The sequence below is a fragment of the Balaenoptera musculus genome, chromosome 5 (genome assembly GCF_009873245.2).
Source record: "Balaenoptera musculus isolate JJ_BM4_2016_0621 chromosome 5, mBalMus1.pri.v3, whole genome shotgun sequence".
Taxonomy (NCBI): Eukaryota; Metazoa; Chordata; class Mammalia; order Artiodactyla; family Balaenopteridae; genus Balaenoptera; species Balaenoptera musculus.
This window is the reverse complement of record NC_045789.1, coordinates 73,709,463-73,724,103: the sequence shown is the minus strand read 5'-3', so window position 1 is coordinate 73,724,103 and position 14,641 is coordinate 73,709,463. Positions and strand designations below refer to the sequence as shown.

The window sequence follows — 14,641 nt, the reverse complement described above, 5'->3', positions numbered from 1 at the left end:
TGTATCAGCTGAATGTTTCTTTGGAAAAGGTAGACTCTCTTGTTGTATTTCACTTTCAGTCCCATCTCATCCAACCACAGTTACCCATATGGTATCTTCTCCTCCAGCTCCCTTTCTCAGGGGACTGGGGGAGCTGACTCACTGAGCCTGAGATACAATGATACTCTTTAGTACCCTGAAAGCTGAAATCCACAAGGTTAACATCTGTATTTTAATGGCAAAATATCAATGTTATATACACAGAATGCTTTTAACTGCATCGAAATTGTGGCTTCTTCTGGCAACACTGCCACTGATGTATGGAAATGACATCAGCTGATCAAAATCAACTCTGCTTTCAGATAATATATTACTGTGTTATTTGAATGTAAACTTGCAAAGGTTTCTTAAAGTGTCTTTGTGACCAAAGCCTGGGAAACACCATGGTGTGACAGAGATTTCCAAGTTGTGGGAGCCTTTCTCAGAAACTTAACCCTTTCTGTCTGAATTCGTTATGGTACCTGAGCATGGAGTTGAACTCAGAGGTACATAAGCATCACTGGGTCAACACTAAGTGGTAAACTTTGCACTCTGCACTTTAACCAGAGACAAATTTCAAGCTCATGTGAACTTTGGCTTGAAGAGGTGAACTTCCACTGAAAGTCTTCAGTGGCTGCACATCTTGGGTAGTGAGGCTCAAAACGTCCCTCGGATAAAACCCAAAGACAGAGGAATACCCATGCCAAGTTCTATGGTCTGGAGCTTATCACTGAGAAAGGTCTTTGATGTCTTATTTTAGCTCAACAGAATTCTTGCAAATTTTCAATTATATTATGTGATACATATTCATGCCAAAATATAAAAAATGTTCTTCATCACTCACTAGCTTATTACTAGCATTTATATATCATGTCCTCTGACCTGAATCTGTATTCTAGTATTCTATGGCCTCAGGTACCTTCTGGAATACTATGTATTTCATAAGGAATTGCAATCTGCCACGGCTCAATGTAATGATGTAAATACATTCGGGTAACTTTCTGTGACCTGGTCTTTGCTACCCTTTTCAGTTCCAGCTCCCTCAGGAACCCCAACTTCCCTCTTTGCTTGGGCTGCTCTCTAGCTGGAAGGCCCTTCTTTCTCTTGACTTGTGCACAGTGTGGGGAACAGCCGTACCAAGAAACCTTTCTAAACTCTCCGAACTGTAGCCTGGGGGTCGAGTGCCCCCTCCTCTGCTAGCCCCTGCGAGTCCTGACCATAATAACTAGCTCTTACATTCTAATGATCTGTTGATCTGTTGGTTTACTCACGACTCAAGCTCCTCAGAAGGACTCTCTTTTTTCAACTTTTGATCCACTGACACCCAGTATAGGTCCTGACACAAGGCACTCCATAAATCTCAGTTGAATTGAGCTAAACTGGACTCTTATATGGGATGAATTATTACTTTCTCCATAAAAATAGATAGAGCAGAACACGCAGAAAATAACTAAGGAGAAGGGTGTTTCGGATAAACCCCAATATGTTTGCAATTATACCAGAAGCTCTTGATTACTCAGAGACAAAGAAAACCCTTGGCTTGGATTATCCCAAACAAACAAACAAAAGTCTTAGAAAATATGCAAATTGTTCCAAACAAAGAAAATCTTAGAAAATATGCAAATCAGATGCCAGTTCACAGCGTTTATGTACTTTTTCCCCCCTTGGATATTCCTGGGTGGTGGTGAGGAAATGAAGGAGACGTGATCACCCTGTGGGACTAAGAACCAATATTCAATCTAGTTGAATGATGCAAAGAACAACCTTTGCATCTCCACCCTCTGGAAATAAATGATTAAAAAAGATGTTCAGAGGAAAAGGAGGAAGAGCTAGTTGGGACCTAGATCAATCAGAAGCTAACTTTTTTTCTTAAAGTAAAATTTGACTGTGTATCAATATATACTGAGAATTGAACATGCAAAATAGTCCTTCTAAAAAGGAATCAAGAGCACTAGAAAATGTATGGCTCTGAAACTTTATTTTCTAGGGATATAGTTCCCAGAATAGTAAAAGTAATTAAGAACAGAATTTGTTTTGCTTTGCTTTATTTTAATCTTTATTGTGCTATTTAAAAAACTTAAAAGTACCAGAAAAATGAGGACAAAATTAGCAACAAACTATTCTTTTTATTATGAGAATTATAATTTTAAAATGTTCTGATGTTACTAGAGAAGTTGTATAAGATAGGGCACCTTATCTCAATGCTCAATATGTTTACTTGTTATATCATTCTTACAAGTTTTTATAATTCTGTGATGGCTCTGTATTTTATCTTCTTAAAAACCATCTCATAAAGCATCAATTCTTTGATTATTAGTAATTCAATCTGTGAAACATAATGACCTATATTTCAGATTGTAGGAAGTTTTTTCCTTTAAAAAATTTACTTTCCTGCTTTATTGAGATATAATTGACGTATAACATTACATAAGTTTAAGGTGTGCGATGTGTTGATTTGATATATTTATATATTGCAAAATGATTACCACTGTAATATTAACTAACACCTCCATTCCATCATCTAATTACCATCTGTTTTAGGAAATTATATTTTAAAAACTCAAAACTTCAAAAACCATTTACCTATGGAAAGACATATAAAAGCTAATATATGGCTGAGTAATATTCCATTGTATATATGTGCCACATATAGCTGATTCACTTCATTGTACGGCAGAAACTAACAAAACATTGTAAAGGAATTATACTCCAATAAAGATGTTAAAAAAAAAAACTAACATATGGTTTATGTAGAAAATTTATTGACTTTCATGGCAGAGACTTCTAGTTGCCTCCCAATATATCTCCTCTCCCCTTCTTAGATGCAACCAGTTGAATCTTGGCTGAACACCTTCTCCTCTAGCTCAGACTATGTTCCTCTGGCTCTCTTATTGCAGCTAGGTATGGCCATGTGACTAGCTTTTGGCTAATGAGAGCTAAGAGGAAATGTGGTGGGCAATGTCTAGGAAAGAACTTCAAAGAGAAAGGGTTAATCCTTCTTACTGTTCTTGTTGGCTGGAATGTTGATAAAATGGCTAGAGCTTAAGCAGCCATTCTGGACTATGAAGAAGGACATGAAAGTTGACAGTGCAGCAAGACAGAAGAAATCTGGTCCTGGATGACTGTGCAGCTGTCATACCAGTCCGGAACTACCTGACACCATTGGACTTTTTTTTTCATATGAGAGAGAAATGTTTCTATCTTGTTTAATCCACAGCTACTTCTTTTTTTAACATAAAAAAATATGCCATAAAATAACTTGCTTTGCATGATACGTGCTAGGGAGCCTTAGTGATAACTTGGAACCAAGCGGCTTTTGACCTCACTGACGATCTCTTTTCCTTACCATATCATGGAATGCAAGAATTGTGTCCAATTATGAGCTTTATTGAAGTAGATGGCACAGTGACATTCATGGTTTCTTTTATGAGCATTTTTGATTGCTCCCTGGCATGCAACTCAAAAACAAGCTGTACTGGTCTTATGAGCCAGAGTGCTGAGCTTAGAGGGGTGATATGCTTTCTGCATATCTCACTGGCTCCATCTCATAGGGCTCTTTCCCACTCTCTCTGCTCCAGCTACACTGACATTTTAGTCTTTGAGTCTACCAGGCTCATTCCTGCCTCAGAGCTTGGGCACGGGCTGTTCCTTCAGCCCTAAAATGTTCTTCTTCACATGAAGGTATCTCCACATCATTTGAGCTTCCGATTAATCATCTGTTCTCCAAAAACACCTTCCTGGAGCAGCCATTATAGTCCTGTCCCTTACTATATCATCCTGTTTTCTTCCTATCACTTTGTGAAATTATCTTTAGTCGTTCAACATTTAGTCATTTGTTAACCAACTTAGTGACTGTTTCTCCCTCTCCCTCCTTGCTCCTCTCAACCTGAACGCTAATGGGTATCTTGTCTAATTAACCCATTACCTTGACACAGTGCCTAGAACCGATTAAGCACTCAATAAATAATTACGGAATGAATGAACGCGAGAATGCACTGACTCCAGAGAACAGCCAAGGTTCTGCCGTACTAAGAGCAGCTTTGCTCTGCTTTCCATGCCCTGCTCACGGTCATGGCACTTGGGGTGCACCACGTCATCCCTCACATTTATGACGTCAACAGCCCATCAATAAAAAAATGAGATCCTTAAGGGAAATGACCAGTTCTGTTCACCTCTGCATCCTCCATTGCCTAACAAAGAGCCTGTAACACACATACGCTAGAGACTCATATTATTTGCTCTGTATTGTAGGAAAGGGTGCTGTGTCTACAAAAAGCGATGCCAGCTCTCATAGTGACTCTAAAGAGAGCTCTAACTTTAAAATGTGTGCCAGTGTCCTGATTTGCCATTACATTTGTCACATCCACGTCTCTCTTTGCTTCTCAGCGTTTCTACAAGGCTTCTCTTTACAAAATGGGCTTGGAAGTGGCTACGCAGCCAGCTTCTTTAAGACCCGTGATGGTCTGCCTGTCTCATTCACTGTCAGGGCCTGGACCAATGGCATCTTTTACTGGATGGGATCCCAACTGTTGGCTCATTGAAGAGCATCTGACAGAGTTTAGGGTTCTTGTTCCCTCCAGGCTACTTGGCTAAAGCCAGTAATCTTGCATGAAACTCCTTCATATCATAACACTGCTCCACCCTACCCGCAAGGCCTGGTCTTGTGACCAATAAATTATTACATGCTATCTAGGTAATTAAAAGCTGAGAGATGAATAAGGACTATTTTAAACCAGGAAATTCCTCATATGCAAAGTAATTCATTATGCTGGTAAAATGGGCAACAGCACAACTTAGGAAAATCATATCACTAATGTGGTTTATTAATACCTTTCCTACAGGGGTGACACTAAAGGGTTCAACAAAGATTTTTATTGTTTTTCAGAGAGACTTTACTAACCTCAATCAAGAGATCTGAAATTCTGTAAAACACATGCTCGTTCCTTAACTTCAATTTCCTTCAGTAGTTTTATAGATCCCTCAGGCCAGGGAGAGCAGAACCAGATGCGCTTGGGAAGACTTTACAGTGTGTGTCTGCAACGCCGCGATACATTGAAAAGTTCTGCCGATACTAAGCTTCTGGTATTAATCGTGATATGAAATGATCCTTGATGTAGCTTGTTTTTCACTTTGTAATCTGGTATACTAATCATAGTGCCTAAAATATTTTCTTCTGGAAATTCAAAAAATACCCAGTAACATCATCTAGACAAGTCGAAAAAGCAGGCCAGCACATGTTTATATAACATAGCACTTCTCCCCAGGGCCTACCTTGCCCCATAAATTGTGGTACTGGTGTGAAAAAATACAAGTCAGGTCTGAAAAAAAAAAAAGGCCTTCTCTTAAATCACAACCATATTTGTGAGAGGAAAGGAAGACAGAGACAAATTTAAAGTTGCCGTCAAGCTTGTCACGCTCTTTTCTTTTTATTTGCCTTTCCTAAATAATTTCTTATTGTCGCATTTTCCACCTTTGTGGAATCCACTCTCCCCCTACCCTGATGTCGTAATTCTTTTTTAATTGTTAAATAGTTCAGTCATTTGTGGTACTGGGATACTTGTTAATCATTATCATTTGAATCATTATTAGGGGCAGAGATGTAGAATTACTGTAGTGGAAACAAAACTATAGGAAGGAATGTTTCCCAAATGGCAACACCCTGCCCACCAACTGAGAACAGCCCTCCCTGGCTGCGTCTGGAGAGACTGCAGTCTGCCCTAAATGCTCAGATATCTGGGGGATGGATTTCTGGTAACTTCAGGCATGCAGAATGTGCTGAAGGAAGGGGGAAAGAAACGATGCCTGATTAGTGATACAGGCAGCTGAGCACAGCTGAAGAGGGAAATATTACATGCAGATAACGGATGGCTTAGTTTACCAACCAGATGGAAGTAAGTACTTAGATTGGGGCACTGACACTAAAAGGAATTTATACCTTCAAAGTTGACAAGGCTGAGAGAAAAATGCAGAGGAATGGAAAGGTGAGAGAAGAAATGTAAAAACGACAGAGAACAGTGTGTATGGTGGTTAAGGGGAAAGACTGGCTGGGTTCCAACAGCAGCTCAGATACTTACAAGCTGTGTGACCTTGGGAAAATTATTTAACCACTCTGTGTCAGTGAAATGCGTAATAGGAACTACTTCACAGTGTTGTGTTAAATGCTCAGTGTTAAATGACTGAAGACGTGAAAAGTACTTATGACAGTGACTGACCCTCAGTAAATGAGGCCCTGCTATCATCTGAGTGGCAACTGTACATTCTCTGATGATGTGGGATGATGGGGTTTTCAATTTCATAGTCATCATTGCCAGACTTAATATGAGATGTTAATTGTTTGATCCAATTTTCCTTCCCGGATAAGTTTTTCTTTCCTATCTCTGTCGGTTTTGAAAACATAATACCAGAAGAGGAGGGGCCCAATTCCAAACAGAGCTCCTAAAAGTGAGGAGCTCTCGGGAGTGGGTCTGAAATTGGGATAGATATTTGCTGATCTTGCATAGGTCCAATGACTCAAGGCAGGATCTTCAATGACCCCATGACAGCTGGGGTCATTGTACTGAAGCAGGTACTCCCGTTTAAGCCGGGATCTTACGACCAGCCACTCGGCTTGTGCCTTCCGGGTTTCCAGATATATATATATATATACATTTAAAAAAAAATGAGCTGGGTATTACATATGCTGATATTGCTATTAAGAGGACATGAGAGGCCAGGATACAACAAAGTGAGGCAGAATTTCTATAAGTGTGTTGAGGGAGTTAGGTGGGTGTTGAGAAGACAGAATTAAAAATCTTGGCACTATTAAAAAGAGACGGGAATGCTTTTATATCTGGCTAACTGAGGGAAATTGATCACGGCCCTGGGTATCCTGGGAAATAGCAGATAAATCAGGGAAATAAATGGAATGCAAGGAAAATGGCTGCAAGGAGAAAAGAAAGCATTCCCATCTGAGAGAAAGGAACAGGAATGGGCCCTGAAGAGAAGGTATTTAGTTACTCAAGATGTGAGAGCAACCAATGGGATTTGAGAAGAAAACCTGGGATGAATTCTCTGGGTCACCTGCTATTGCTCTGCTTATCACAAAGGTTTGTGATATGGGTTTAAATGAAACAAAGAATGCCTGGTGCACAATAAATATTCCCTTCCCTCCCCCTCGTGGTGAGCAAGGATTTTCTTTCAACATATTGAGAGAAATGGCTCTGTCTTCAGATGGGGGCTACAAAGACAAATCAGGGACATAAATTGGAAATGACTGTAAAATCCTGATCTATGTATGAATATGTGTCCGAGCTGAATATAGAAGCATGAGATCCGTACCTGTAAGTTGCCTAACTTGTGTATAATTTGCACCCTGAGTTCCAGTTAACATTAACTAGAGCAGAATAGTCTGTGACCTCCAACATTTAAGATACTCCTCTGGAGAGAACACAGTGAAGAGAAGTCCACAGAAAATCTGAATCCTAGGAGTTGGAAGCAACTTCGCAGGTGCAGATGAGCAAGGCTCTGCCGAGTAGCACTACTGCCCGATACTGGGGCTGGTTACATGAGACCAGCATTCTGTCCTGCTGTTGGAAAGCGCCACGTTGTGGAAATCTCTGGATGTTAGCAAGATGTTCTTATCTGAGCTGAACTCTGCCTCTGTGTCACCTCTACTCTATCATTTCTCATGTGTTTGTGCAAAACAAGCCGCAGACGTAGAGAATGGACTTGAGGACACGGGGAGGGGGAGGGGTAAGCTGGGACGAAGTGAGAGAGTGGCATGGACATATATACACTACCAAATGTAAAATCGATAGCTAGTGGGAAGCAGCCCCATAGCACAGGGAGATCAGCTCGGTGCTTTGTGACCACCTAGAGGGGTGGGATGGGGAGGGTGGGAGGGAGGGAGACACAAGAGGGAGGGGATATGGGGATATATGTATATGTATAGCTGATTCACTTTGTTATACAGCAGAAACTAACACACCATTGTAAAGCAATTATACTCCAATAAAGATGTTAAGAAAAAAAAAAAAACAACAACAAGCAAGGAAAACAAACTTACTTCACGATCCTTTACTTAACATTTATGGGGCACTAGGAGCCTGACGCCATTATGTCAGAGCAACCAGTAAAGACACAAAGGGGCAGTGGACACGTGAGGAGGAGGGTGAACATTCTGGCACAGCAGCTAGGGTGCAGAGGAGGAAGGAGGGAGGGAGACCAGGACCACCGACATGTCCACAGGGGGAAGGGATGTGGGGGAACCAGTGCTGTCAGGAAACAGAAAGCAGAGATTCCCTCGTCCACACAAATCCTTGAAATACCTGCAACGAGGGGCAGTCCTTTCAGACTTCTCATTTCCAGATGATACACCGCAGAGTCCTTTGAATAACTATGATCAGAGGAGCACCGGGCAGTGTATAAGGTAGCTGACCCTGGGACCACACAGCTAAGTCAAAGTGTACCTCCATCACTTAGTACCAGTGGGGTACCAGATGAGGTACTTAACTTCTCTATGCCTCTGTTTTCTCACCTGTAAAACAGGTATGGTAACAAGTTTGCTGGGAGGATCCAGTGAGCTGAGGACAAGCATGTCCTGACGGTCATGGCCAACACGATGGCATCCACCTTGACTTCTTTTCCTCTCACTCCTCACGTCCAATCTGTCAGCAAATCCTATTAATGCTACCTTCAGTCTAGATTCAGACTCTGACCACTTTCACCACTGCCGCCCTCCTGGCCCAAGCCACCCTTACCTCTGGCCTGGGTTACTGCAATAATCTCCTAAGTGGTTCATAACACAGCAGTCACAGTGCTGCTGTGAAAACATAAGTCAGATCATGACACCCCTCTCTCAAGCCCCTCCAACAGCTCTTTATTTGACCATGAGTAAAAGCCACAAGGCGCTATGGGAAACAATGGAAATCATGGTTCTCGGTTTCTCTTGCCTGCTGTGTTCTCTACAGCACTTACATCGGTCTATATATTTCACTTAATTATTTTATTTGCCTGTCTCCTTCCAGTAGAAAGTTGAGAAGGTCATGGATTTTTGTGTATTTATTCACTAATGAATCCACAGTGCCTGACCCACAGAAGAATCTCAACAAATAATTGTTAAATCGATTGAATGAATGCACATCAAGTACTTAAAATGTTCAATATACCTCAGGTATTCTAGGTGTTATTTTTCCCAGATCTTGGTTGTCTTTTTGAAGAACTTCTCTATTGTGTCAATGCCTTTTAAAACCACACAGTACCTCATCCTCCAAAATATCACCTGAACCAGGATGGGGGGAATGGGGCTGCTATTTTCACTCTTGCCTACCCATCTCTATTAATGCTGTACTAAGCTGGGCGCCCTTATTACGCCTTTAGACAACCCAAACATACAGACATATTTAATTATTTAGTTTTGGAAGGAACTGCTGCCAAACCAATACAGGAAAAAACTGGAGTCCTAGGGGTATGGTCCTTGGATTAGACACTCATGACCCTGGTGGTGGTGACAGAAAGTTGCCTTCATCACACCAGGAATGCTTTGGAATAGCGTTATGTTCTGGGGGATGCCTTGTGCTGTGTTTCATTACACGGATTACGTAAAACATGTCAGGTCCGGGAATGCTTATATTTGTACTTATCCTGGTGTTATTTACAACACTATATTACTACATGTAATATATAATAATATATATGTAAAGTATATTATAATAGTATATTGCTATGAAAGTTAACAGATGAACAGGTAAGTTTTATTCAGGATGGTTGGCCAATTATATATATACATATATATATATATACACACACATACAGATATAACTATTGGCACATAAATTAATGTTTCACATATATGTATTTGGCTATATTCTTGACTGAAACATAGAATTTTAAGATTAAAAAATGTAAATCTAAGGGTAGTTACTTCTTTCTGAAATTAACTGGATTGTAATAGAACTAGTGACTACGCACAATAAAAATGTTCAAAAATTGAGTACTGCCACAACATTTTTGGGTCCTAAAACCCTAGTGCCTAGGAAACAGTAAACGTAGACTATCTCTCCTTGGGAATGTGAGTGGCGTTCTTGTTATCTTCCTTTTTTGCAGTTGTTGTGAGGCTCATTTACACACACGTGCATACCAAGATGCTCTGCAAACAGTAAAGTACTACATAAATGTAAAGTATTATTCTTTTCTTTAAATACATTAAACAGATTTACATTTTGGACAAGCTAGCCAAGCCTACAGCTGAATTAATCCATTCTTCCTATTTCTGATGGAGCACCAGCTATTTAAACATTATATTCAAAGTATCAGTAGCAATAGAACAACAAGAAAAAGAAGCCCTGTTAGCACTTTGCACTGCACATGAAGTGAACAGAAATGTGATGGGGTACTGACATCCATTTCACTTTGAATTAAACACAGCATCACCGCAAATCTCAAGAGATGATATTAAGTTTTGTGTTTGGGTAATACCAGGAATTCTACAGGCAAGGGTAGAATTATATTTGGTTGGCTAAAAGCCAGTCAAACTTCACACTTGTCCTAGAAGTAGGTGGTCAAAAACTCTGTTCTTGTCTTCAAAGCGATTGGCTACAGCTGCTCAAACTATCTCGATTTCAAAATCTTTTGTGTCACTCATTTTGAAAATAAAATATTCGGACATGAGGTAAAATGAGGTCTAATGAAAAAGATATTAAGTTAGAATTGACCTTGGGGGACAAGCAGGTCGAATCGGACAGCTCACGTCAAATAAAAACAAAGAATAGAATTGGAGTTTCCAAGTGGCATCAGCAGACATACACAGTCTTTGATTTTATTTCTTCACTAAAAAAGAACTCAAACCAAGGGAAGGTGAAGATGCATTCACAGCTTTCCTCTGTTCTCCTCAAGATACATGCTGTAAATTTTCTCAAGTTCACAGTACATGTTTCAGAAGAAGCCTTCCCTTTGGGTGGAAGGAAGTACATGCTCCTTGATATGTCTGGTTTTGCTGTAATAGTATGTAATGCCTCTCTCTAATAAATTTAACCACAAAAATTTTTTTTTAATGTGCCTGCATTCTGCTAATTTATAAAAAGCAGGATGCTGTCAGATAAAATTTCATGAACATGATCTATAAACCAGACTGTCAAAAGTGAAAGGTACTCAGGCAGTACTTAGGGAAACAAATAATGGAAACCCCTGGAAAGGTTTCCTGTGACTGCAGGAAAACAATGTACTGTAACGGAGCTCACATTACCTTGATTTTCAAGTTACTGTGAGGTCACAGGAAATCCTGAAATGTTTTCCACATTTTCTTTTATACATTTTATGTCAAATTTCCTGCAATTGAAATCATACACCCTCCTACTGCTGGAATCTCTTCTGAACGAAAGGAGATCTTGTGACACTCCCCCACGAACACCTAATAACTCAGTTCCTACCAGTGTAACAAGAAAGTGACAGACAGAATTGAAAGCGGACCATGATAAGGCTGAAATGTCAGATATCCTAACTCTTTCAAAATGAAAACCAAACTGATGTCATTAAGACAACTCTAAAAGTGCATTTAATCTAGTGACAGTAGCCTTTTCTTTAGAATAAGAGATAACAAAAAAAAAAAAGACAGACTGTCCCAAGACATAAGCTCACCATTTCCCCAAATCTCTTGTTCAAAAAGTATGTGTGGATTGATGGTCTAATTTTAAAATGGCATCCTCTATATGGATATTCTTAACATGATTCAAGCTCCTGACAACCACATTTTATTAACCCAGCTATGCTTACGAAAGGGTAAGTCAGATTTAAGTAAAACGTCCAAGTTTAAAATATTCTCTCCATTTTTATACTCACAGCTGTGGAGTTTAAAAATAGCTTTTAAAATTGACGAATACGATTTTAATATAAACCCAAGCCAAGTAATTATGGCTCATTAATGAATACCAATTTTTAGGGTTTGTTAGATCATGAGTTATTAGGATACATTACCTCTCCTGACATATCAGGGGCCATGGGGACAGCAGGCCACAGAGCTGAGTAGATTCCAAAAAACACCACCCAGAGTGCGATGCTGCCCCAGATCGCTATGTGGCTGAACTGTGAAGGAAGGGAATCTGAGTCAAAGGACTTTCAGGTAGATGGAGGACTCCCACACTGATGAAGCTTTCACACATTTCCTTATTAATTTTTTTTTACTACATCCATAAAATATTATCTATGGCAATTATTAACTAAATAATTGCATGTTTTAATTGGATCTTTCATTAAACACTCATCTCTTCCACACCGGTTAAAATGCTGGTGGTACTGGCATTTAGAACCGTTCCTTCTCTACCCGCTTTGGCGGGTCTCACCTTTCACTCTTATCTTTTTTTATCCGCTACCATCTTTAAGCCTCCTTAGTTTTTGTTCCACATGCTCTCACTGAAAGATGCTAAGACACTTGTGTGACTATTAATCTCTGTGTTGATGATTGTCAAATCCAAATTTCTTGTGCCCATCTTTCCCTTGAGCATCTAACTTTCTTTTTATTTATTGGGTGGGTCTCTCTACCTGGATGTGAATATACTTCAATACTAACATATCTAAAATGGAACTTGTTTTATTCAGACTGGATATCTACAAACGTCTGAGGACAAATCTTTCTCCGATATTTTTGGCCTTCAGAATCATTTTCCAATGAGTTTTCTGCCAGTCTTGTGACACACTCTACTAAGAAAAGATTCCTAGTCAATAAGTTTGAAGGCTTCCTCCCTTCCAGGGATATTTACAATGTACAACAATATATTAAGGGCTCTTGAGAAGTCTTGTGGTAAATAAACTTATTTAAGTTTTACTCAGCGTTTCCACACTACAGTCTCTAGTTCCCCCCAGTCTATTTCTGACTGCTTCCCCCCCAACCCCCACTATAATTAACAACCTGTGGAACTAGGGTAAAGGGACACATGTAGTTAGAACGAAAAACAACAACAAAAATTAGTGACAACACATAAGTAAATGTGATATTCCTCGGTTGTGACGAAAGATTCTCTTACCCAGGTCCAATATGATGTCTCCAATCCAGCTTTCAAACACACAGTTATGACCACAAACTAAAACAGAAGGGAAATGTTATTTTATTTCATAAATATGATGGTTCATCAAATTGGACTGGTAGATGATTCACAGCTTGACTTGTACGTCCAACAAGCAAAGAAACAAGTGAGTTAGCTGGGTGGCCATGCTCACGACCGGTTGGAAGTGCCATTTACAGCATCACATTCCCGACTCCCTTCCCTGCCTTCTCCTCTCCCTCACTGGCTGACAGTCCAGCCATGAGCTTCTGAGCACGGGCCTGCCTACTTCTTGCACAATTCATGAATAATGATGGAGAATCATCTATAGTAATCTTGGGTTTCCAAGCCTGCTTTAATTTTATTTATCAACTGTAGTACTTAAAGCCTCCATTTTCTAACTTTTAAAGATAAACTGTAAAAGTAATGTAACTGGATATTTAGAAAGCTGAACACTTACTCTGTAACTTTACTTACCTGAAACCCTGCAGAGTAGAATGTAAGAGCCTGTTCCATCTCCATGCTGTACACACCCATTGTCACTGGTGCCCATGCTACTAATTCTAAAGTAGGGGGACCAGGGTTTAAAGAACTGCCCTGTGTTTTCCATAGGATAGCATAATGGCTAAATGGAGTCAGACTATATTGCCCTGGAGTCAGACTATTTGTGCTCAAGACTCCATCATTTATTAACTGTTCTGATAAGGCACAAGGCAAATTACTTGACTTCTCTGTGTCTCAGCTCCTTCATCTGTAAACTGGGACTGATAAAAGCTTACGTACTCTATAGGTAAAACACCAAGAACAGTGCTTAGCACTGCAGCATTATCTATTATTATCTGTTTATAATCAAAAATCTTAAATACTGTTAGTAGTCAAAGGAATTTGGGGTACTTTCAGTAGTTTGCCGGGATGGAAGCGTGACGCTTGCCTAGCACTGGTGATCAGTGGTGAGAGCTTCAAGGGCGCAGTCCTACTTTTGGGCACTGCAAGGGTTTGTACACAGTATTAGATGCTTTCCAGTGGCGTCAGAAAGTCAGGACAAAGTGAAGCATTTGAGCTTTCTCAGCGGGATATCTAACAGCAATTTAGGATAAATATCTGTAGAAATAAAACTCGTTAAAATTTAAGTATTTAAGCTATATAAAAAATTCTAAAACAAGAGAGAGATTTTGACACAAAGTTAAAGAAACACTCTCTCTTAAGTCTTGGATACTTTAAAGTCCCTCAGAGACATCTATAACATCTACTTTATTTCTAAACTTAGTCCACCAAGTATTATTTCTGTTTTGCACTCGTGTTGTACGAGAACAAACCACTAGCTCCCGAAATGTGTTTTTCCTTTTTTTTTTTTACTACTTCATTGAGGTCAATGGAAAGGAGATCCTTGATTTGCCAAAACCTTAATCCCTCTGTTACTTAATGGTCTTAACTTCCTATTATTCAGTTATTTAAACATCGTATTATAGTTTTTCCACCAACTGAGTCAGCCGTACCAATGGCCACTTAGTATTTAGGACAGCACACTGTCCCCACTTGGGGGCCATGGAGAGGAAAGGACACTGGCTGGAGAATTCAGAGTTCAAGGTTGGAGTAAACTTTTATTAGAG

General features: G+C 39.8%; 1 protein-coding gene across 6 annotated transcripts in view; it reads right to left on the bottom strand.

Moving 5' to 3' along the window:
• The window catches only part of ATP8A1 (ATPase phospholipid transporting 8A1), a 236,182-nt gene that overhangs the window by 23,608 nt on the left and 197,933 nt on the right, over window positions 1-14,641 (bottom strand). For 5 of the 6 annotated variants that reach the window (XM_036852631.1, XM_036852633.1, XM_036852630.1 and 2 more), the window contains 2 exons: window positions 13,014-13,070; window positions 11,968-12,075 (listed from right to left, as the gene is read on the bottom strand). In XM_036852631.1, coding sequence (XP_036708526.1) covers window positions 11,968-12,075; window positions 13,014-13,070 — 165 coding nt within the window. Of the gene's footprint in view, window positions 1-9,819; window positions 10,145-11,967; window positions 12,076-13,013; window positions 13,071-14,641 lie in introns of those variants that run through there. The other variant, XM_036852634.1, reaches the window with a different exon arrangement.